Source organism: Mustela nigripes, chromosome 1, assembly GCF_022355385.1.
Source record: "Mustela nigripes isolate SB6536 chromosome 1, MUSNIG.SB6536, whole genome shotgun sequence".
Classification (NCBI taxonomy): Eukaryota; Metazoa; Chordata; class Mammalia; order Carnivora; family Mustelidae; genus Mustela; species Mustela nigripes.
In genome coordinates this window covers 264551567-264573020 of record NC_081557.1, presented here as the reverse complement: position 1 = coordinate 264573020, position 21454 = coordinate 264551567, and the positions used below count along the sequence as shown (strand labels likewise).

Sequence of the window (21454 nt, the reverse complement as noted above, 5' to 3'; positions counted from 1 at the left end):
CCTCCCTCCCCAGCCTTCCCCGCGAGCGGACGCGGCAGCGCCTCTGTCTCGCTTTTTCTTATTTTCCCCCCTTTCCCCTTCCTTTTTTTTTCCTTTTTTCCCCCCTTCCCCCCTTTTCACCATTTCCCCTCGGAGACGCTTCCCCCGGGCAGGGGCAGAGCCGGTCTCCCCCCCCCGCCTCTCCCCGGCCCCCGCCGCCCTATGGCGAGAGGGAACCCGCTCCCCACCCGGGCACTAGCGGCGGCCGTTGGAGGAGTGGGACCGGCGCTGGCCGCGGCGGCCGCGGGCCCGGGGGAGTCATGGAACTGATTCGCTGAGCCCCCGGCCGCAGCCGTGCGTCCCGCTCGCTCGCCCGCGCCCCCGCCCGGCCCGGCCCGGCCCGGCCCGGCCCGGCCCGGCGCCCCCTCTTCTCCCTCCGCAGTCGGTGCCGTCCGGTCCCGCGCGCCCCGCCGCCGCGCGCTGAGGAAGATGGGGTGGTAACGTGGCCCCGGATGACCCCGCATCGCCACTGTGAGGCCTACAGCTCCGCCGGGGAGGAGGAGGAGGAGGAGGAAGAGGAGGAGAAGGTGAGGGCGGGGGGACTCGCGGCGCCTCGGCGCCCCCGCCGCCCCCGCCCCCCGCGCTGCCCGACGGGAAGCTCCGGGCGCCGCGCTCCGTGGCCGGGGCGGACCCCGCCGCCCCCCCGAAGGCCGCCTTCGGGACCACCGCCGGCCGCCCCTCCGCGCCGGAACGGTTCGGCCCCTGCCCGGGTCGTCCGGTTCCGGTGGCCGCGAGTAACTTCGGGGCGGCGACGGCTCGGGGCCCGCGGGCCGTGCGGCGCACAAAGAAGGGGCCACACCCCCACCGTCGGAGTCCGGGGCGGCCGCGGGAGCGGGGGCGACCTTTACGCGGCACCGCGGAGTGACCGCCGGGCGGGCCGGGCAGCGCGGGCGCGCGGGAGGTCGGGGAGGGGCCGTTACCCCAGGCCGGGGGCCGAGCGGAGGTGAGCGCCGAGTGGCCCCTGAAGGGCGCTTCCCCGAGGGTGAACAGGAGGGGGGGGGTAAAGGCACCGAGATCCTGAAGAGGGCGGGACGGTCCTCTCCGGAGCGAGAGGGTCTCCGTAGGGGGCTCGGGCGCGTGGAGGATCGGGCAGCCGCGTCGGGAAGGTCTGTGCGGGGCGGTGGACAGCAGCCAGGCCTTGAGCGTCCGGCCGAAGAGTTGAGTTCTCCGTCCGTCCGCGTCCGGGCAGCGGAGCGGGCTGTTGGCGGCCCTTGTGGACGCCGCTTGTCTGGCGGGCGACGCCGGAGGTGGCTCGCAGCTCCCGAGCCTCGCGAGGACGCGGTGGGAGGCAGGTGGTCCGGAGCCTCATTTCGCGGGGGAGGGAGAGTGAGGCCAGACGATGACCCCCCCGGGGGCGCCGGCTGGGGGCCGGTGGCGGGCGTGCGGACCGGGCCGTCCGGCTGTCCCTGTCGTCTGCGTCCCAGCAGTGCAGTTGTTGGGAACTTGGAGGTGGCATCCCCGGCCTCCCGCTCCCGCGCACGGTTCGGGGTGGATGACATGGGAGTGGACGAGGAGCTTCGGAAGAGGGACTCGGGGTGAGAGTTGCAGATCTGCGAGCAGAGAGGAGCGATTCTGGCCGCGTTCCGCAGCCCCGAGGGAGAGCAGAGTCGTCGCGGCGAGCCGGGAGGGCCGGCGGAGCTGGTGTCCAGTTCCAGGTGACCGCGCTTCGTGCCCGTTTGGCTCGTGGTCGGGCGGAGCGGGGCTCGGGTTTTTGGTGGAGGTCGGAAGCTGCGAGTGTGCGTTCTGTCGTGATGCACAGTCGCTGTCGTGTGGAGTGGACACTATGACAGTGGAGGGTCCCTTTCTCTGCGTGCGTCTTCCTCTTCAGAACCGGCTTCACGGTAATACCAGCTTCAGGAGGTTGCGTCAGGATTAAGGGAGAAGGTGGCAGGGCACCTCGAACCGGAGCTGGCTCGGTGGGGCGCACGCATTGCTTCGACTTGGTGGGCTGGCGTGTGCGCTGTTGGTTAGACGTTCCTGCGGAATCCGGGGAGTGCGCGCCCTCGGAGAACACGGTTTGTAGGAGACGCGTCCCCAGATGATTCTCACAGAGCGATTAAATGCAAAAGTAGAGTTCTGTCTCAGCACAGATGTCAGAGGCAGGGGACTAGACCCAGACGTTTGCACGGGACGGCTCAGTAGGAAGGGGAGTGCCCGCTGGAGGAGGACCAGGATGGCTGTCCGGGAGAGAAGGGACCTGTAGTTCGTGATTAGCTTAGCGGCATGAACTCGGGGAGATGGTCACAATAATCAGTGCTTCTTTTTAGAATAGGAGCTAAGATCCAGAAGTCTGCACCCGCACAGAATTGTAAACGGAGTTGGGGTTACGGTGATAATAGCTGTAATAATTCTGTATGGATGAAGTTACTTCTGTGTTTACCCAAGACTCTGCAGTACTTTTCCTTAGAATAGAATAGCAGGAGGCCCTGTATGTAGATTTCTAATACACTTTGTGCTGTGCAGTAACTTTATAAAGCTGTTCATGCATGCATTAAGCTCTTTGATAAACATGGAGAAAAAAGCAGAAGTAATTGAAAGATTGACAGGAGAAATGTTGAAGTGTCATAAAGCTAGAAGTGTGTGGAATATGCCATTTAAAACACCCCTCTGTTTCTTAGTTCCTAGAGAATGGCGTGAAGTAATAAGATGCAACTATAAAGGTCTACTATTTAAAACAGTAAAATTATATTTTAAGTGTATTTTATTCAGGTTTCATTAACCTAACTCAGTCTATTTTACACATTAGAAAACAGGCTAGTACATTATCAGTAAGAAAAGTAAAACTCAAGCTAATGCTTTCTTCACTGTATCATTATTTGTCTTACTAGAATCATTTAAAAATTTTTTTAATATTTATATGGGGGGTGGCATAGAGGGAGAAGGAGACTCCCACGGAGCAGGGAGCCCAACAGTGCAACAGTGACAATTTGGGGCCTGATCCCAGCACCCTGAGCTCTTGCCCCAGGTGGGCAGACAATAAAACCAACTGAGCCACCCAGGTGCCCTGTCTTACTAGAATTTCAAAAAGGAGTGTCAAAGGTATCCCTCTAATACAAGCACTTCCATAAATACAGCCTTGGGGGGTGGGGATTATCTTGTATATAATTTCAAAAAGAAACTATCATTTCATCTATCATCAACATTTCACTGCATATTTATCATTTGTTCTCTCTCTCATATATATGTATATGGCATATGCCCTTTACTCCTAAGGATTTTAGTGTGTATTTTCTAAGAGGGATGTTGTTACAGAATCACAGTCAAGTCATCAAATTTAATAAACTTAACGTTGATACATTTACTTTAATTTGTCCATGTTCCCTTTATGTCAGTTGGTCAAATAATGACCTTTCTGGCATTTTATCTTTCCAGTAGAGGATTGAGTTTTAGCATCACATATTGAACTTTCATTTTTCTGTAGTCTGATTTGATCTGAAATATTTTCTCCATCCTTTTTTCTTTCACTCGGATTATTTATATCTTATTTTTAAAAGATAAAGGAAATTTGAACTCTTTATCCTTTGTTACATTCCCCTAGTGTGAGTTATTTATATGGTATATTACATTAATTGATTTCTTGAATGTTAAACCAACTTTGCATTCCTGGTGCAAATCCCACTCAGTTATGGTATGTAATCCTTTTTTTAATGTTGCTAGATTCAGTTTGTTAGTATTTTCTTGAGGAATTCTACATCTTTATTTAGAAGAGATGTTCTCCATAGTTTTCTAATGCTGTTTTCTTTGTTTGCTTAACTGGCCTCATAAAATGAGTTGAGAAGTGCTCTTCCTCTACTTTTTGGAAGAGTTTGTGAAGAATTTTAATTTTTCTATAGATGCAGTATTCATTAGTGAGATCCCTTGGGCATAGGCTTTTCTCTCACAGTTGTTTACTAATTCAATTTCTTATTACGTGGCTCTTCAGCTTTTCTGCTTCCTTTTTTTTTTAAAGATAGATTTATTTATTTATTTATTTATTTATTTGACTGAAAGAGATCATAAGTAGAGAGGCAGGCAGAGAGAGAGACAGAGAGAGAGAAGCAGGCTCCCTGCTGAGCAGAGAGCCCGATGCGGGACTCGATCCCAGGACCCTGAGATCATGACCCGAGCCAAAGGCAGCAGCTCAACCCACTGAGCCACCCAGGCGCCCCTTCTGCTTCTTTTTAAAGTCAGTTTTGATAATTTGTGGTTCTAGGTGTTTGTCCATTTCATGCAAAGTTGTCTAATTTATTTGCAAACCCTTGTTCATAAGATTCCTTTATAATATCTCTTATTTCTACGACATAGGTGATAATGTCTCCTTTTATTCCTCATTTTAGTACTTCATCCTTTCTGTTTTTATTTGGTCAGTGTAGCTAGAGGTTTGCCAATTTTGTTGATCTTTTCAAAGAACCAACTTTTAGTTGCATTGATTTTCCCTATTTTTCTATTCCTTTATTGATTTCCACTCTTAATTTTTCTTCTGGTTTGCTTTAGGTATAGTTTGCTCTACTTGCATCCCATAAGTTTTGGTATGTTTCCTTGTTCATTACCTCAAAGTATTTTCTAATTTTCCTTGTGATTTTTTTTCTTTGACCTGGATTCTTTGTTTAAAAAAAATTTTTTTTAAGCATCTAAGTATTTGAAAATCTTACTTAGGGTCTTAACTGTAGAAAATTGGAGAACAGGAATCTCTTGAACCTTCTTATTCTCTACATGATTCTGTCTTGTTTATCTCTGTCTGTTCCCATCCCTCCCCCCCTCCCTCCTAAAAATAATCTTCAGAGGAAGCATTTTGAGGGAAGAGTAATCACAGGGGCAGCCGGCCTTTGGTGTGCTGAGAAGGCTGAGGGATTCTGAGGAGCCACCTGTTGGGTGAAACTAATGAATTGAAGTAATTTGGTATGTTTTGACAAGAGTTAATGAATTACAGACTAAAATTCAGTTAGAAAAAACCTTAGAACCAATAAATAAACCAAGTTTAATCTCCATCCAATATAGGTGTTTTTTCCTAAAGATCTCTTGACTAATGGCCATCTAGTTTACACTCTATTTCTAAGGTTAATATTTCCATCTGTTTTAGATGAAATTATAGTGGGTTTATTTATCTAGTTATGGAAAATCTGAGAAAAGTACCAAGGCAGCAAAATTGGAATCCGAACATCTCAGCCGAATGTAACAGTAGATGGAATATAACAAGATGACCTTTAAAAAAAAAAAATTATAGTCCTGAACAGGGTTGTCCCCCTTTCCCCCCCAAAAAGGGGCTCCAAAACTATGTACATGGCGGGGCACGTGGAAAGGGAGTTTGCCTCAGTGTACCTCAGAAGGCCTTAAGAGTTCATAGTGTGGTATGGACTCAAAAAAGCAGCTAATGATCTTAGACTGCATTTAGAAGAGCAAAAGTCATGTCATGTGGGGAAATTTTGAGCAGTTCTTCAGCTATGAAAGAAGAATTGGTGGGCATGCTAGCCACCTTCAGACTTTTCAAGAATTGGCTTATGAAAGAGGTTAGGCTTGGATTGGTTTGTTTTGGTTTTGGCCCCAGGGATTGAAACCAGTCTTCGGTGGAGTCCCTGTTTCACGAGGCTTCTGTGAGTGATAAAAAAATAATAATACTGGTACATAATCTTTTTAGTATCATAATGTTTATCATTTCATAGGGAAAATAGTGGGAAGCTGCTTTCAGACGGAAATCACACCAGATTAGAGAATCAAGAATTCTTGGAAGAAGTTAACCTTTGAAATGGGCCTTTGGGTTTAGGTAGTATTTCTTTTCCTTCTGTGTTATTTACCATTTTTTCTTGGTATGAAAGGTACTTAATGCTCGTTATAGGAAATGTGCAAAAACTCAAGAAGTTCAAAGAAGCAAAATGAAAAAAAAAAAAAATAAAAATCCGTATCCAGTGAACCAGAGGTAATCTGCAGTAGATTCTGTAGCAAGTAGGTGAAGCATGGGAAGTGTGACTAAGAAAGGGATTGGACCTGGAGTTGGGGGTCAAGGGGGCAGTTTGTTGTTTGTTTTTAATTAATTTTAAATTTTATTTAAAAATTAGAACTTTTCTTTGTTAATTCTAGATATTTACTTTTTTGAAAATCTCACGAATATGAAGTGAATACTACAGGTACATAGTTGAAAACAAATAGTTATATGAGGTTTATAATGAAGAAGAGCCTTCTTCTGTTGCTGGATTTTCTAGCTTTTCTCACAGGTTAACCTCTGAGTGCTTATCTGTTTCTCTTTCTCTCTCTCTCTTTTTTAAGATTTTATTTATTTATTTGACAGATCACAAGTAAGGAGGGGGGGAAGCAGGCTCCCTGCTGAGAAGAGAGCCCAATGCAGGGGAAGGGCTTGATCCTAGCACCCAGAGATCAGGACCAGAGCCGAAGGCTTAACCCACTGAACCACGCAGGCGCCCAGCTTATCTGTTTCTCTTGTATTTAAGATCATAATTTTCAAATAATTTGCTCTACTGTTTTTTGATATTTCAGTTTTAGGTATTATTCATGTTTCGCCTACAGTGACATGTAAAGACGCAGTGCTCATTTTACCTTCTTACCCCTCCCATTTTCCCAATGCAGTTTTAATCTATTTATTGAAGTCCCTACTCAGTATTTTCACTATTACTGCTATGTGAGTGTTGTGATATATTATTATATTTACCTTCTTGCATAATCTTTGTTTCTGAAGCCAATCACCTTTTTAATTCCTTAGCTTTCATCAAATCTGGTTGAATCTTGCCATAGCTTCAGTTTCTAAATCTACTTCTCTGTACATGGTTGTACTTCTCAAATCTCTAGTTTCTTTTCTTTCTTTTTTTCTCTTTATAAACCTAAAGGCATCTCTCCTGGACTTTCAGTTGCCTGCACTGATCTACACTGTTACTCCTTAGGCTTGCTCGTTTTAGAGGGCCAGTCAGCTGATTATTGAGTTTTCTACATCAACACTTTCCAGTAGAACTTCTCTGCAGTGACAGTGCTGAAAAGGAATATTTCTATCTGATACATTATCCACTAACCACATGTAATATTGAGTATTTGAAATGCTGCTGCTAGTGTGACTGAAGAATTATATTTTAACTTTATATTCAGTTAAAATATAAATGGTCATATGTGTAGCTAGTAGACACTGTATATTGGAAGCACAAATAAAGATGGTTTTATACTTATGGGGATGGTTTCATACTAATTATACGGGAATGGGTGGGATTTAATGTAATGGATATAACTTTTTTAATGAAGAAAAAGGTTAATAGCCCTTATCTGATTAGATTTTTAAGAGGGATATTTGGGACAATTATTAAGAATTGCTTGTATAAAAAGCCCACAATTTAAGATTTGTTGACATAATTTGAGACACAATAATATATTTTCATTGGAGTCTATTGGTTCTATCAATTATATGGTCATGTTTTTATTTTCTTTATGACCTAGTTTCAAATTTAAAGTGAATATGTTTAGGTAACTGATTATTACTGTAATATTTTAATATATGATATTTTAAAGAGCTGTAAAACCCTCTCCTGCCTCATAACATTCTTATTTTGTTTTATGAATTGCTTAATAAGAACCAACATATTTATGCAGTGCTACATGTATTTTATAATGAAAGAAAAAGCATTGTTTTATATTTGATTTTATAGGTAGCTACATCAAGCTGGGAGGCAGGCAGATCCAAAGGCTATCATGAAGTTTCCAGGGCCTTTGGAAAACCAGAGATTGTCTTTCCTGTTGGAAAAGGCAATCTCTAGGGAAGCCCAGATGTGGAAAGTGAATGTGCCGAAAATGCCTACAAATCAGGTAAGGATTTTTCTCATCACTCCAGATAGATGACTTCTTTCAGCAGTAAGTGTACTGTCACAAAGTACTGGTATCTTGGTGTCTTGACACAGCATGGGAGAACTCTATATCATTAAAGGATGTGCTCTGTTCTTTATTGGGGAAACCTCCCCTTGTTTTATTTTGAAACCGGACAAAAATGACTTTTTTGTTTTTATTTGCTTGTTTTGTTATCTGAGTTACAGATTTAGGAAGATACGTTCTCTTTGTAGTCCAGTACTAACAGTAGTAAGCTTTCTTTATTTCTAGGTATATAGTTAGCTATGGAGGCTGAAATTATCTTTAGTAAACAAATTGTTGTGTATTTCTTGGATAATTATAAGGAGTTCAAGTAGCTACTAAGGTAATGCTAATGTTGGATATTTGTAGGGAAATAGTCATCTTACCTCTCTGTTACTGTTAGCTAAATGCCTTTTCTTTTAGAAATTTTTATGCTTCTATCATTTAATCCTGTTATTTTTGACAAATAACTATGAAGTTTATGCACTCCTAAAGCTTATTGTATAAGCTCTTTTTATCACTAGTACTTAGCACTGTGCTTGGGATAAAGAATAGTGGCCAAGAAAATTTGGATTTTTGATTTTTAGGTAAATGAATAGCAAATATCTTAGTTCCTCCTTTGGTTTAGGTTAACCTTTGTTTAGGTTATTAAAATCTGTATGCATTTTCTACTAACCTACTTCTGTCATCCTTTCTCACAAGCTGAAGAAATATGTTTTTGCATTTACTGTTACTTATTTGTTGTTTAGCCGATTGAAAATTAGTTAACCTGGGTGAGTATCTTTCAAGCTAGGAGCATCTCCATATTCTGTCACATTTACTCTCTTAGTGTAGTCTTTGAAATAGGCAGCAGTCCGTCTTTGCTCAAGATGTGAATAGTAGAAGTGTAATTTGAACTTGATGTAGTTCTCTTCCCATTGTACTTTGTTTTTCAGTTTTTGTGTGTGTGTGTTTGATTTTTTTAGATACTTGGGAATTCAGTCATTCAGTAAATGTTCATTAAGTATCTACTACATGCTGAGTACTTCTAGCATTTGGGCATACATCAGTGAGAAAAATAGAAATTCCTGCCTTTACGTTCTGACTTTCTGGTAAGCCTCAAAGCTTTAATACAGCTGGCTTTAGAACCACTTCTTCCTTCTGCTGTCTCCTAGAGTCAGCGTGTAACCAGTGATAATACTCTTCTACAACATAGTCTTTGAACATGATATTCTACCAAGATTATAGTGTATTGCTCTATTATCATTTAATCTGGCCTATATCTGTAGGTGATTTAACAAGTATTACTGAGGTAATACCAGAGAATAGAACAGTGTTAGAACTTTGGAGAGGGAACCATTTAAGGATTTGCCTATAGTAATATCAAGTGGAAGCCAAAGTCAATTCTTATAAAATGTGGGTGGGCTTGTTCAGATGGGGATAGGGGTGAAGAGTGGGGTGAGAGTTAAGAGCTGTAGGAGCTCAGCTGCTTGCTGTAGTAACCCCGAGGGACACTTGTCTATTTAGTTCTAATTTCCTGATTTTGTTCTGCCCCTCTCTTAGGGACTGGCTTTTTGAGTTCTCTTCCCACTATTGCTTCTAACCATGATTACGCTCCTTGATTCCTTGCAGAAAAGAAACACAGTCTTGTCATTAAGCCATAAACATACTTTTCCAGCTTTTCTAATATTTTTTGAGTGCTGGTAAAAATGGAAAAATAAAATATTATAAAGGTTTCTTTTATGCTTTTTTCCTTCAGTTTCCTTTTCTGTCTTTTTTCTACCTAAGCTCTGTCTCTGGATCATTCTCTCAAAGTTCTCCTTTAATTTGCATCCCCTATCCTCAAGTTTAGGACAGAGTGGTCATACAAGAACATTATGTACCCATCACTCCCCTTCTGTGTGCTCCCACAGCACTCTTTACTTCCTTTGTGATAGTATGCAGTATTAGGATTTCCTGATGATTTGATTGTGAGTTCCCTTGGGGTTGAGTTGTGTCATTTTTGTTTATTGGCATAAAATAGACTTCAGTAAACATCTGTAAAATGAGCATTATCATTTCTTTATAACTAGCCCAGGTTAGAGAAGTTCTTTTATATAATAATTGTATTTTCAAGTACACAATAATTTGGTTACATGAATTTGGGAGAAAAAATTGGAAGACTGGTCAAAGTGACATGCACTTTCATATATTCTCTATTTTGCTAATGTGCTTTTGATATGCAAAGATTAAACTGCTTCAAGCTATTAAAAAACTTTTCATTAGGATTTTGACACTGTAAGGAGTCTTAAAGGCCATATAATTATGTGGTTTCTGAATACAGGATCTTGAGCCGCGAGGCTGCTGAGTGCGTCAGAATCACCCGGGAAGGCTCTTACAGAGGTTCCAGGCCTTATCTAGACCTGCTGGGCTTGTGGTAGCAGTAGTGGAAATTGGTGTTTTAAAAAGTTTCATGGTTTTATTAATATGCATTAGGTTTGAGAGACACTGATTTACTCTGACCACATAGTAGTAACGTTCTTCTGACATCTCTGAAAAGCTATTCTCTGCTTTGGATACTTTGTCCGGTCTACTGTGGGAAAACTATAAGTTATTGGAAAGATTTTCCTACATTGCACCTGCAAACTGCTTCTTTCTAGTGGCCACTTAGTAGTTCTAGTTTTGTCCACTGGAGCAATACAGAATACATCTGTTTATTTTAAATGGCAGCCCTTTATCTATGTAAAGATGTGGTAAGTCCACAAAGTCCTCTTTGCCTGATTGAACATCCTGTGTTTTTTTAACCATTATTTGACAAGAGTTTACCACTCCAGATACACTCATTCAGTGTGTTTCTTAAAGTTGTGACATTTCATTTGTAGTCATTAATGAGCAGTGAAGTGAAACTGTTACCTCACTTTATCTTCGCTTGATGATTTCATTCAGCTAGCCCTAAATTTTATTGTTCTGGCAGCAGTGTCATACTGACTTACTGAACTAGTTTAGTTTTGAAGCAGATGTTCCTCTGTGCTAGATATAGATTTTAATTTTTGACCTAAGTGTGGTGTTATTTATTTCTAATTTAAAATTGTTGATTCTGATCCACTTTTCTGGCTTTAAAATTATAATTGTCATCTAATCTGTTGATTTTCTGTCATTCTTATATAATCTGTGAATTTGGTAAATAAATAAATATTACCCTGCAGGTTGGTTTCTCTTTTTTCTTTCCTTTAAGCAGTTTCTTGAAGTATAATGTACAGAAAAGTACACAGATTGTAACTGTACAGGTGTAAAATACACCACTTCCCTGGCACTTAGAAGACCCCTTCTGTCCTCTTGTAGTGACTACCGTCTGCCTCCCAACCCAAAAAAAAAAAAAAAAAAAAAGCAGTCCTAATATCACAGATTAGTTTCCTGGTTTTGAATTTCATACATGTATATGGAATCATAGAGTATGTACTGGCCTCTTGTTCAGTATTTTTTTTTTTATGTAAGATTCATCTGTGTTATTTCATGTGGCCATAATTTATTCTCACTGCCATGTACAATTCTTTGAATTTATCTCTTCTGTTGATGGTCATTAGTGTCATCTTCTTGTGCATGTCTCAGTGAATATATGTGTATTTTTTTAATGTATTTTTAGGGATGGAATTGGTAGAACCTAGATATGTGTATATCAGTTTTAGTAGATAACCATCAGTTGTCCCAAAGTTGTTATGTTGTGTTATATCCCATTTTTTGTGAGGTTTTTTTGTTTTGTTTTGACCCCCTCTAGCAGAGTATGAAAATCTCAAGTTACTCTATATCCTTGTCAACCCTTGGTTATTGTCTTTTCATTTTCGTTATTCTGGTAAGTGTATTATAGTATCACATTGAGTTTAATTTGCTTTTTTTTAATAATTAATGAAGTTCAGCTTTTCATGTGTTTTTGGCCATTAGATTTACTTTTTGATGCAATGTCTATTCAGATCTTTGTCTGGGTTTCTACTGAGTTGTCTTGTTAATTGTTTTGTAAGAGTTCTCTTTCTTTTGCAGACTGTATTACAGATGCCTTCAACTCTCTTTGTGTTGACCTTTGATCAATAGAAGTCCTTTATTTTTAATGACCAAGTTACTGAAATTTTTTTCCTTTCTTAAAGGAATGTTTGTCTGTTCCAATGTAACGAAGATACTCTCTTGGATTTTCTTTCTGCAGAGTTGATTGTTTTACCCTTCACATTTAGATCTACATTCTAGTGGGGGTTTTGGGTGGGGTGGGGTATAGTGTGAAGTGTAGGAGTCCCATCATTTATTCCATAGGGACCTGCCACCATTTATTAAAAAGGTACTTTTTCCTATTTCCCTGCAGTTTTGTTATAAATGAAGTGATTACTATAAACCTGTGAATGTATTTGTCTGTTTCTTGCCTCTTTTCTTGCCATTGGCCCATTTGCTGTTCTTTAAATACCATGTTGCAGTAATTATTACAGCATTATAATAAGTGTTTGGTGGCATAAACTTTGGTTTTTTTTTTTTTTCTCAAGATTATTTTGGCTTTTCTTAACTCTTTGTTTTTCTATATATATTTAAAAATATACTTGTCAATTTAAAAAATTGAAGGGATTATTGAATCTGTTAATTTAGGGGAGAATTGACATGTTTATAATAGGAGTCTTCCAATTCAGAACATAGACTGTTGCTTCATTTTCTTTAAATTGGTCTTAAATGTCTTTTTTTTTTTTTTAAATAAATGTTTTATGTATTCATTTGAGAAAGGGAGAGGAAAAAGTAGTCTCTCTGCTGAGTTTGGAGCCCAGTGTGGGGCTTGATCCCACAACCCTAAGATCATAACCTGAGCCAGAATCAAGAGTCAGACACTTAACTGAGCCACCTAGGAGCCTCGATCTTCAGTTTCATTTAATAATATTTGGTACTTTAGGTTTATTCCTAGATATTTGAGTCTTGTTGAGGCTGTTACAAATGGTATTTTAGATTTTTCATTTAAGTATGTTTCTATACACTGGTATATGGAAATAAAATGGATTTTTATATATTGACTATATTAAATTTGCTTCCAGAGTCTTTTGGGGTTTCTGTATATTATATATAGACATGTTAACTGTGAATAATCATGGTTTTATTTCTTCCTATCCAGTTCTTAATACTTTTTATTTTTGTTCTGTAGAATTCGCTCAGGCCTCCAGAACCCCACTGGATGTAACAGCGGCAACAGATGCCCTTATCTCAGTTTCAGTTGGAGGGAAAGTTTTTAGTGTTTCACCATGAAGTATAAAATTTGTTACATATTTCTTATCATTATGAGATTAAGAAGATTATCTGCCTTAATTTGTCAAGAGATTTTTTTTTATAAATAAGTGTTAAATTTTTTTTTACATCATTGGATTTTGTTAACATTTTGCTTAGGGTTTTTGCATTTATGTTCATGGGTGAGATTGGTTTATAATGTGTTTTGTCAAGTTTCATAATAAAGTATGCTGGCTTTTAAAATGAATTAGGAAGTGTTCTGCTTTTTTAAAAAGTACTCTCTGTTTGGGTTGTTATTTCTAAAGTGTAGGAAGATTCCACTGGGAGCCTAGAGATTTATTTGTGGGAAAGCGTTTAATAATTCATTTTCTTTGGTAAATGTGACACTGATCAGGTCTTCATTTAAATCTTATTTCAGTTTCGGTAAATTATTTTCCCCCCCAAGGAATTTATTTCATCTAAATTGTGAATTATTTGTGTAAAGTTATTTATGATACCTTTTTAATATCAGAAGGGTTCATACTGATGTTCCCTTTTCCATTTCCTTAGTTGGTGATACGTGTTTTCTTTCTTGATCAGTCTTTCTAGGAATCTGTTGATAAGCCTTTTAGTTCTGTTGATTTTCCCTCTTGTACATTTTTTTCTTTTTACATTTTTTTCTTATTTGTTCTTATCTGCTTCTGTTTACTTTGTGTAATTTGCTGTTTTTTATTCTGAGGTAGATGCTTAAATGACTTTCCACTTGTTCTTTTATCTTATTTCTTTAAAGATGTTGTTTATCTGAGAGAGAGCACAAGCCGAGGAGCAGGGGGAGAGGCAGAGTCAGCAGGTTCCTCACTGAGCAGGGAGCGCAGTGTGGGGCTCCATCCCAGGACCCTGGGATCATGACTGAGCCGAAGGCAGATGCTTAACCGACTGAGCCACTCAGGTGCCCCTGTTGTGTTTTAATATATACATTAAAAACTAAGTTTTCCTCAAAGCATAATTGTCCAACCATGTCTGATTTGTTGGATCCACATACTGGGTTCTTAATTTCAGTTATGATATTTTTCAGTTCTGGAATTTTCTTTTAGATGTTTTTAATAGCTATCATTTCTCTAGTGAAATTCATTTTTTCATCTCTTTTCCCACTTTTCCTTTATTGTATATTAAGTCCTTTTCTGATAATTCAAAGATTTAGGTCTTTTTGTTGCTCTCTTACTCCCCTTCATCTCTCTCCCCCGTCTCCGCGCCAGGCTCGCCCCCGGTGACCATCAGTTCTCTGTAACTGAGAGTCCTTTTCTTGGTTTGTGTCTCATTTTTCCGCCTTTGTTCATTTGTTTTGTTTCTTAAATTACATGTGTAAGTGAAATCACACAGTGTTGGTCTTTCTCTGATTGACTGACTTTACCTAGCATACTATTTAGCATGCCCAGTAATTTTTAATTGAATGCTGAACATTATGAAAAATTGTGAAGGTTCTAGATGTCATCTTGCTGTGGAAGGGTTCAGTCTGGCCTTTGGTAGGTGACTGAGTAGGAGATTAATCACTTGAACCCGCTGAGGGATTGTGCTGCTTGGCATCTGGGCTGCAGTTGGGTATGGCTGCTTCTGCCCCTGGTGTGCCCCACTCCCAGAGTACAGTCCGGGATCTCACCTGAGCACTTGGGAGGGTGCTAAAGGGTGCCGAGCTCACTCTTGCTTTTCAGAGGCTCTGGGTTAGCTTCTTACATCCCTGTCCTTCCCAGCTTCAGAATGTCATTCAGAAAATTAAGGGGAAAATCAGCTGAGTGTCACATTCAGTTTTCTGACCCTTCCTCTCCCCATTTGGCTCCTAAGGCTCCAAATTTTGTGTCTCCACCCATAAAAGTCTCAGAAGCTCTGTAGGCTTCCTTCCTCTCAGCCTCTTGAGCCTCTGGCCATACTCAAGAGAGTGGGCAAGTGCCCTAAAGGAAAAGCCGCTCTTTCCTCTAGTTGAGCACTTCAGTTCCAGGTTCCCCAGTGTTTGCAAGTGGAGCATTGCTGTGGAAACGTGTCTGAGCTGAGATGCTATAAGGCAAAGAAGCAGTTACCATTAGTTTATAAGGGCAATTTTTTGAGTGTTCCAGACCCCTCGGTTTGGCTTTTCTGATATCTTAGGACACATATTGCTAACAGATGGGCAGAATAAATCAAGATAAAGCCCTGGTGGGTGCTCACAGACACAGTTCAAAGTTTGGTGGCTGAGGTGCTGAGTGTGGATTGGGGGACGGAGGCAGCGGTACCATTTTGCTGCTCTGGGTGCGTCACTGTCTCTAACTGCTGCGGAATGAATGCCGAAGGCTGTTCTTACTTTTTGCCTTTTCTCATGTAAGTGAAAATCTTTGGAATTTTTCAGGTACTGAGGTAGGTTTTTAGTTAAAGCTAAGTGACGTAACCTGGACTTTTGAAATCGGGGGATAGTTGTACCTCTTTTCCAGACTCTTGGTTCTGCAAAGCCTGGTTGTCCTAGCAGTTTTGATAACTTCAAAACTGGTGGTGGTGGTGGTGGTGGTGGTGGTGGTGGTGGTCAGTGGTTTTTCTAGTTCTCAGCTGTTGTGTAGGTTGCTGCCTACTCTATCACACCCAAAAGCAGAAATGTAATTTTTTTTTTTAAATGTTGAACTTTACAGGTGTGACGAGAGGCTGTGGGAGCACAGGAAGGTACTTAGCCCAACTAGAGTTATTAGGAAAAGTGTGGTGAGGAGTGACCGTTGAAATAGCTCTTGAAGGATAAATAATAAGGTAGGTAACAAGAGAGGGGGGTGTGTACCAACCAGGGGGAGCAGTATGAACAGAAGAGAAGTGATGTAATAACATAGCACAGGAGGAGCAAGGAAGACCAGAAATGCAAGTGCTGCTCTCACAGTATGAATTTTAAGGTAGAAAGTGGTGGAAGGTAAGTGAGGCTGGAGAAGTGGGTCATAGGGATTTGTACGCCACACCTCGGGGCTTGTACTTGTTCTAGGTAATGGTGAGCCTTGAAGAGTTTAAAGCTGGAGAGTATTTGTATTTTAAATGACCAGAATAGTAGCTTGTGAAATACAAAACCCCTGTGTTTTACCAGCTTGAATCAATCCATTCCAAACTCTCTTGAGGATTAGTTAGTTGTTCAGCTTCTGAACTGGCTTAACCCTATTTGAGGAATCCATGTAAAAGGAAACCGATTCCTTGTCCAGGACATACCATCTAGGGGGGCAGGCAGTTCTGCTTTCCTTTCTTTCCCCTGGCCTGCCTTTTGATTTGGATTACTTAGACACAGAACTTCATTTTTGTAAAGCTGCCCTGATGATACTACTGTTGAGTACATGTTTGAATTGATTTGAAAAAGTGATCTTAGTATGATTTCCCTAAGAGTGACTTTTAAACTGTTAACCTTTTGTGGGTTTTTGTTGTTCTTACTAGTTTTTGACTAGTGATGATTTTACTAGTCATGCGGGAATGCTTTCTGGGCCCTATTCCTGTATTTCAGTATAAGGTATAAAGTCCAAAGATTTGTCATGATCTCTTTCATAACTAGTTGTATTATAATTGTTTTAAAATAATTATTTGTATGTAGTATTTTGTAAATTTGTTTTTTTCTGGCATCATTAGAGCATCAGGTATTTTTAGAAGTAGGAAAGAACAAAACTAGTATTTGAGTGCCTTTTGCATTCCATGTGTTTTCTAGAAGTTGGATCATTTAGTTATAACCATGATATGGAAATCTCTGCACAACTGTGTTCCCTGTGTTACGTACTCTCACAGCAAGCACATCGCGTCCATCTTCTGTGGCACTTCTTACAATTATATGTTTATTATTTAATGTCAGACACCAAATAGGTACATTATATATAATTTTGTCACTCAGGGATCTTTTTCTCCTCTGTCCCCATTGTAGGCATCTCTGAGCTGAAGGTGCAGTTGATGATCTGGTTGCTCGCGGCTGCTCTGGCCCATTGTTCTTTCACCTCTGGCCTCCCCAGCTTTATCGGACTCTGTGACCGTCTTTTGCCCCCCGTGCAAATGTATTTCCTTACACTGATTTGTTTTCAGTGTCTCCTCGCTTAACATTACTTTTCTGTTTGTTTCGGCATTTTGGACAAAAGCTCTTCTAGGTAGGAATCTAATTTCTCTTGAATGCTGAGCTCCTCTGGAAATCCCGTGACTGCCTTCACGCCCTTCCCGGGGACCTTTCGGAGCCCCTAGTTCAGAGCTGGATCCAGGGGCAGCAGCTCAGGGCTCTGTGGAAAATGATATATTCCAGAAGCAAGGACCAGTAACAGCTCTTTGACGGTGGCCCTAGTTGTCGGTCTGTGTTTGCTTCCTGCCACCTTTCTCAGGAAGCCGCAGCTTCAGGCTAGAATTGGCCACCAGTTCAAGAGAGAGAATTTAGCCCCTGCTCTAATTGCCCAACTCCGGTTTTCTCTGTTCCTCTGTCCTGTCGGACAGCCGTTTGTGCAGGACATAAATTCCCTTGCTGCTGTCCGCACCCAGAACCTGTCACGCCCACAGCTTCAGTTTAGTGAGCTGCCTGTGTTTTTGTCTCGATCACTGGGATTCTACACTGATTCTCCAAGTATCCGTTTTTGGCATCTTTCTTACCCACCTTGATTTTACTTGAGAGTCAGAAGAGCTTGACAAGGGGCGCCTGGGTGGCTCAGTGGTTTGGGCCTCTGCCTTCGGCTCAGGTCATGATCTCAGGGTCCTGGGATCGAGCCTCACATCGGGCTCTCTGCTCGGCAGGGAGCCTGCTTCCCCCTCTCTCTCTGCCTGCCTCTCTGCCTACTTGTGATCTCTCTCTATCAAGTAAATAAATAAAAATCTTTAAAAAAAAAAAAAAAGAAGAGCTTGACAATAAGTGATTGCCTCCAGGTTGACATGATTCCTGTTTTTTAGTTTTTCACAGGCTTAAAAAAATAGATCTTTTCCCATGACGTGAAAATGATCACATCCTCTCCTCACTGTAAGGTACACGTTCATCGCTACCTCCTGTAAGAAGCTTTTACTCTCCTTCCACAGGGGACTGAGCGCCCTTCCAGGGTGTGCCCTTCGCACCCTCCGCGTACCTTTCTGTTACACTAAACATGGGGGATTGACATTTTCTGATTGTTTGCCTCCCCGTGAGACTTTAAGTTTAGAAGTTTAAACGGAGTTTTTAAATTCATCATTGTATTCCCAGCACCTGTCGCACGATGGGCATTGAATAGTAATATGAACTGAATTGTTTTGACTGTCAGATATTTTTAGATTATTGTTCATAGTTTTAACACCAGCTTGGTGGTGTTGTAAACCATTTTTTTAATCTCAATTTCTTGTCAGTATTTCTTGTGCAGTAGTCTAGGGTCAGTCTTTATTGGACAAAAGGAATTGACTAGAACGTGGATATGTGGCAGTTAACCTTCTGAAATACCAGTTATAACTGAATTTAGAGCTACGTGTAAAAATGGTATGTGTAATTAGTTGGTCTGGCCAACGTTAAGTAACACTTTACTGTGTTGTGCCAAAGTGAAAAGTGACAGAGGAAGGGGAAAAAATGAGAAATTAGCTTGCCAGTGCAATTGCAGAGATTATAATGAGCACGAAGTCTTGTAGTTCTCACAACACAAAAGAAAGCCAAGAGGAAGGAGAGAAGAAATTCCAACTGTAATATCTGTTTGGGGAGATACATTAAGATATGCAGCCCACCCTGCTTTTATAGATCCTGATGTATCTCTCTATGATAGAAGAATTGATTTCATAAAATTGACCCAGAGTAATCAGGAAAGCCATGGTCTCTTGGCTTTCTCAGGAAGGCTTTCCATCTGAAATGGTTGTAATTAAAAAGATACAGTGCTTGGTTTAAACCTTTACCTGTCTAGAACCCTCACTTACTGAAAATACTTCTTTCCACTAATCACAGAGTCATTTCTGTACTCTGTTGTGTTTACTATAAGTAGATTATTACTATGTTTGTTGTATTTTGTTGTTTTTTGTGGTGCCTGCAAAATTCAAGAGTAAAGAGAGCTAAGTCATTACTGCTTTAAAGTGTGTACCTTCTAAAAATTAAGCCTGTCCTCAGCAGTTTAAAATAGTATGTAGGAAGCAGTGATGTTATATGTTTGTGTAATCGTCTCTCCATTGGTGACTTAGTTCAGGTGAATTTCCCCTTGAGTATTCTCCCATGATCTTTGAATATATAATTCAGCTGTTGTCCCTGATATCTTTAATTTATTCCTATTGACTTCACTTTTGTTTTTAATGGGCTGTCATTCTACCTCCATACTCCATTTACATTTTCTAAGATGGTTTAATGGCTATTTGCTGCCTTAGAAAGAAATTCACTTCTATTTTCCTCTTTCTAGAATTGGGAAACTTAATTCCAAAACTACCATCCGTTGATAATAGTGTTACCTAACCTTTAAAGTATTATATTCCCTGAACACCTTAGTTTAATTAAAATATAAGTTGAGGATGCCTGGGTGGCTCAGTTGTTAGGCGTCTGCCTTCAGCTCAGGTCATGATCCCAGGGTCTTGGGATTGAGGCCCAAATTGGGCTCCCTGCTCTGGGAAGCCTGCTTCTCCCTCTCCCTCTTCCATGGCTTGTGTTCCTTCTCTCACTGTGTCTTTTTCTGTCAAATAAATAAACAGAATCTTAATAAATAAATAAATAAAATATAGGTATATGGTGAGATGACATTGTGAAGATTTTATTTAATAAACAGGAAGAGGCTATTGGATATTGATAAATTGTTTTGACCAGTACATAAAGTTTTATCTTCGTTCATCTTAAGTTTGATAGATTTTGAGTAAACTTAAAAACATTTTTAACATATAAACGTATTCCATAGCATTTGCTAACCTTTTAAGAGAAAATTCATTCTTGATAACTTGGAGCTTCACTTGTTCTTTTTTATTTTTATTTTATCTTTTAATTGTTCCCTTGTAGAATGTTTCTCCATCCCAGAGAGATGAAGTGATTCAGTGGCTGGCCAAACTCAAGTACCAATTCAACCTTTACCCAGAAACATTTGCTCTGGCTAGCAGTCTTTTGGACAGGTTTTTAGCTACTGTAAAGGTAAATATTTTAGGATACACTTAAACACAACCTCTTGTTTGAGGGTTTATGTACTAAACCAGGGGCAAGTAGTAAACATTCTAGAAAGTGACAAGGAGTGAAAAACCTTCTTGGACAAGATCTGTGTCCCTATAAGAAGGCATGATGTTTTCTATTATTGCTGTAAATTTTTAGAATTTGTTTTGAATCGTATTCTATACTTTTTTGCTACCAGTATTCATAACATATACTTAATCTGTGAAGTTTTTGATTTCCTGATTTTAATACAAACCATATATCAGTTTAGTCATCTTTTAACACATGGTATACTCTAGATGTTAGTTGTGAACTAGACTAGAAAAGTATAATAAGCCTTTTACACATTTTTTTCTGCCACTACTTAGTTATTGAATATTTACACTGTTGTTTTTTTGAAGTATATAAATAATTTCCAGGGGCATACATTTGGAGTATAATAAAATGAACTGAGCATAAAATAAATTTGGTATATTTTTGTTGAATAACAGCATTAGTAACAACAGCATGAACAACAACATACAAAAAAATATGAATAAGTTTTATATGGTTTTTATTGGTATAGCATTGGTTATATTATGTGAAATTATTCATAGTAGACTCTCAATGGATTTAAATCAGAAAATTAGAATTTTTTTAATGGCAAGGCATGAAAAAGTAGAAAAACAGTTTGTTTGTTGTCATTTGTATTCCTAAGAATATGTGTGCTGGGAGAACTGGGAATTCATTTGTTACTAGGCGTGAAAAATAGAAGTAAAAAAATTATGGAGTGGAAGAATTTGGATGGCCACTCAGTTAATCTCTTATGTTTCACACTTGTATTCTTAAGAGACTTAAAGAACCCTAATTATAATGATAGTAATTGCCTGAAATTTATGTTCTCTGACATGGCTGAGTTCATCTCACTATCAAGCCCCCCGCGCGCCCCCCCCCCCCCCCCAATCCTCTGACTATAGCTGACCTTCCTTTTGCAGAGAAAGATGAGTTTAGGCTTAGTGTCCTTTCTTAGTTTCTAGGTTCTTCACAAATTATTAATGACCTTCTTGTATTTGCTGTCATAGAAGAGATTCTTACCGTATTAAACAGTTTAAACAGATTTGGGGAAGTTTCTGGATCAGATAGAAAATTGCCACGTATCTCATTTTTTTGTATTTCTTATTTAATGGGTCCTGTCATGTTATTAGCCTAAAATTCTCTTAATTAAATGGTTAATCTATATTGAAACAATACCTAAAGTGTATTCATAGTTTAAATAAAGGGTCTTAAAGCGGACCATACAAGGCTGCAGCAGTGTCTAGATCCTCAGTCCTAGCTATGCAGAGGGAAATGCTATGTAGCTCTTTAATAAAA

General features: G+C 40.3%; 1 protein-coding gene across 4 annotated transcripts in view; it reads left to right on the top strand.

Annotated features, from left to right (window-relative positions):
• Nucleotides 1-23: 23 nt before the first annotated feature.
• CCNI (cyclin I) overlaps nucleotides 24-21454 on the top strand; it is a 30093-nt gene continuing 8662 nt past the window's right edge. The window contains exons 1-3 of one of the 4 annotated variants that reach the window (XM_059385535.1): nucleotides 475-566; nucleotides 7659-7815; nucleotides 19961-20089. In XM_059385535.1, the coding sequence (XP_059241518.1) occupies nucleotides 7702-7815; nucleotides 19961-20089 (243 nt within the window). In that variant the 5' untranslated portion in view covers nucleotides 475-566; nucleotides 7659-7701. Of the gene's footprint in view, nucleotides 567-1466; nucleotides 1695-7658; nucleotides 7816-19960; nucleotides 20090-21454 lie in introns of those variants that run through there. The other 3 variants (XM_059385549.1, XM_059385528.1, XM_059385541.1) reach the window with 3 other exon arrangements.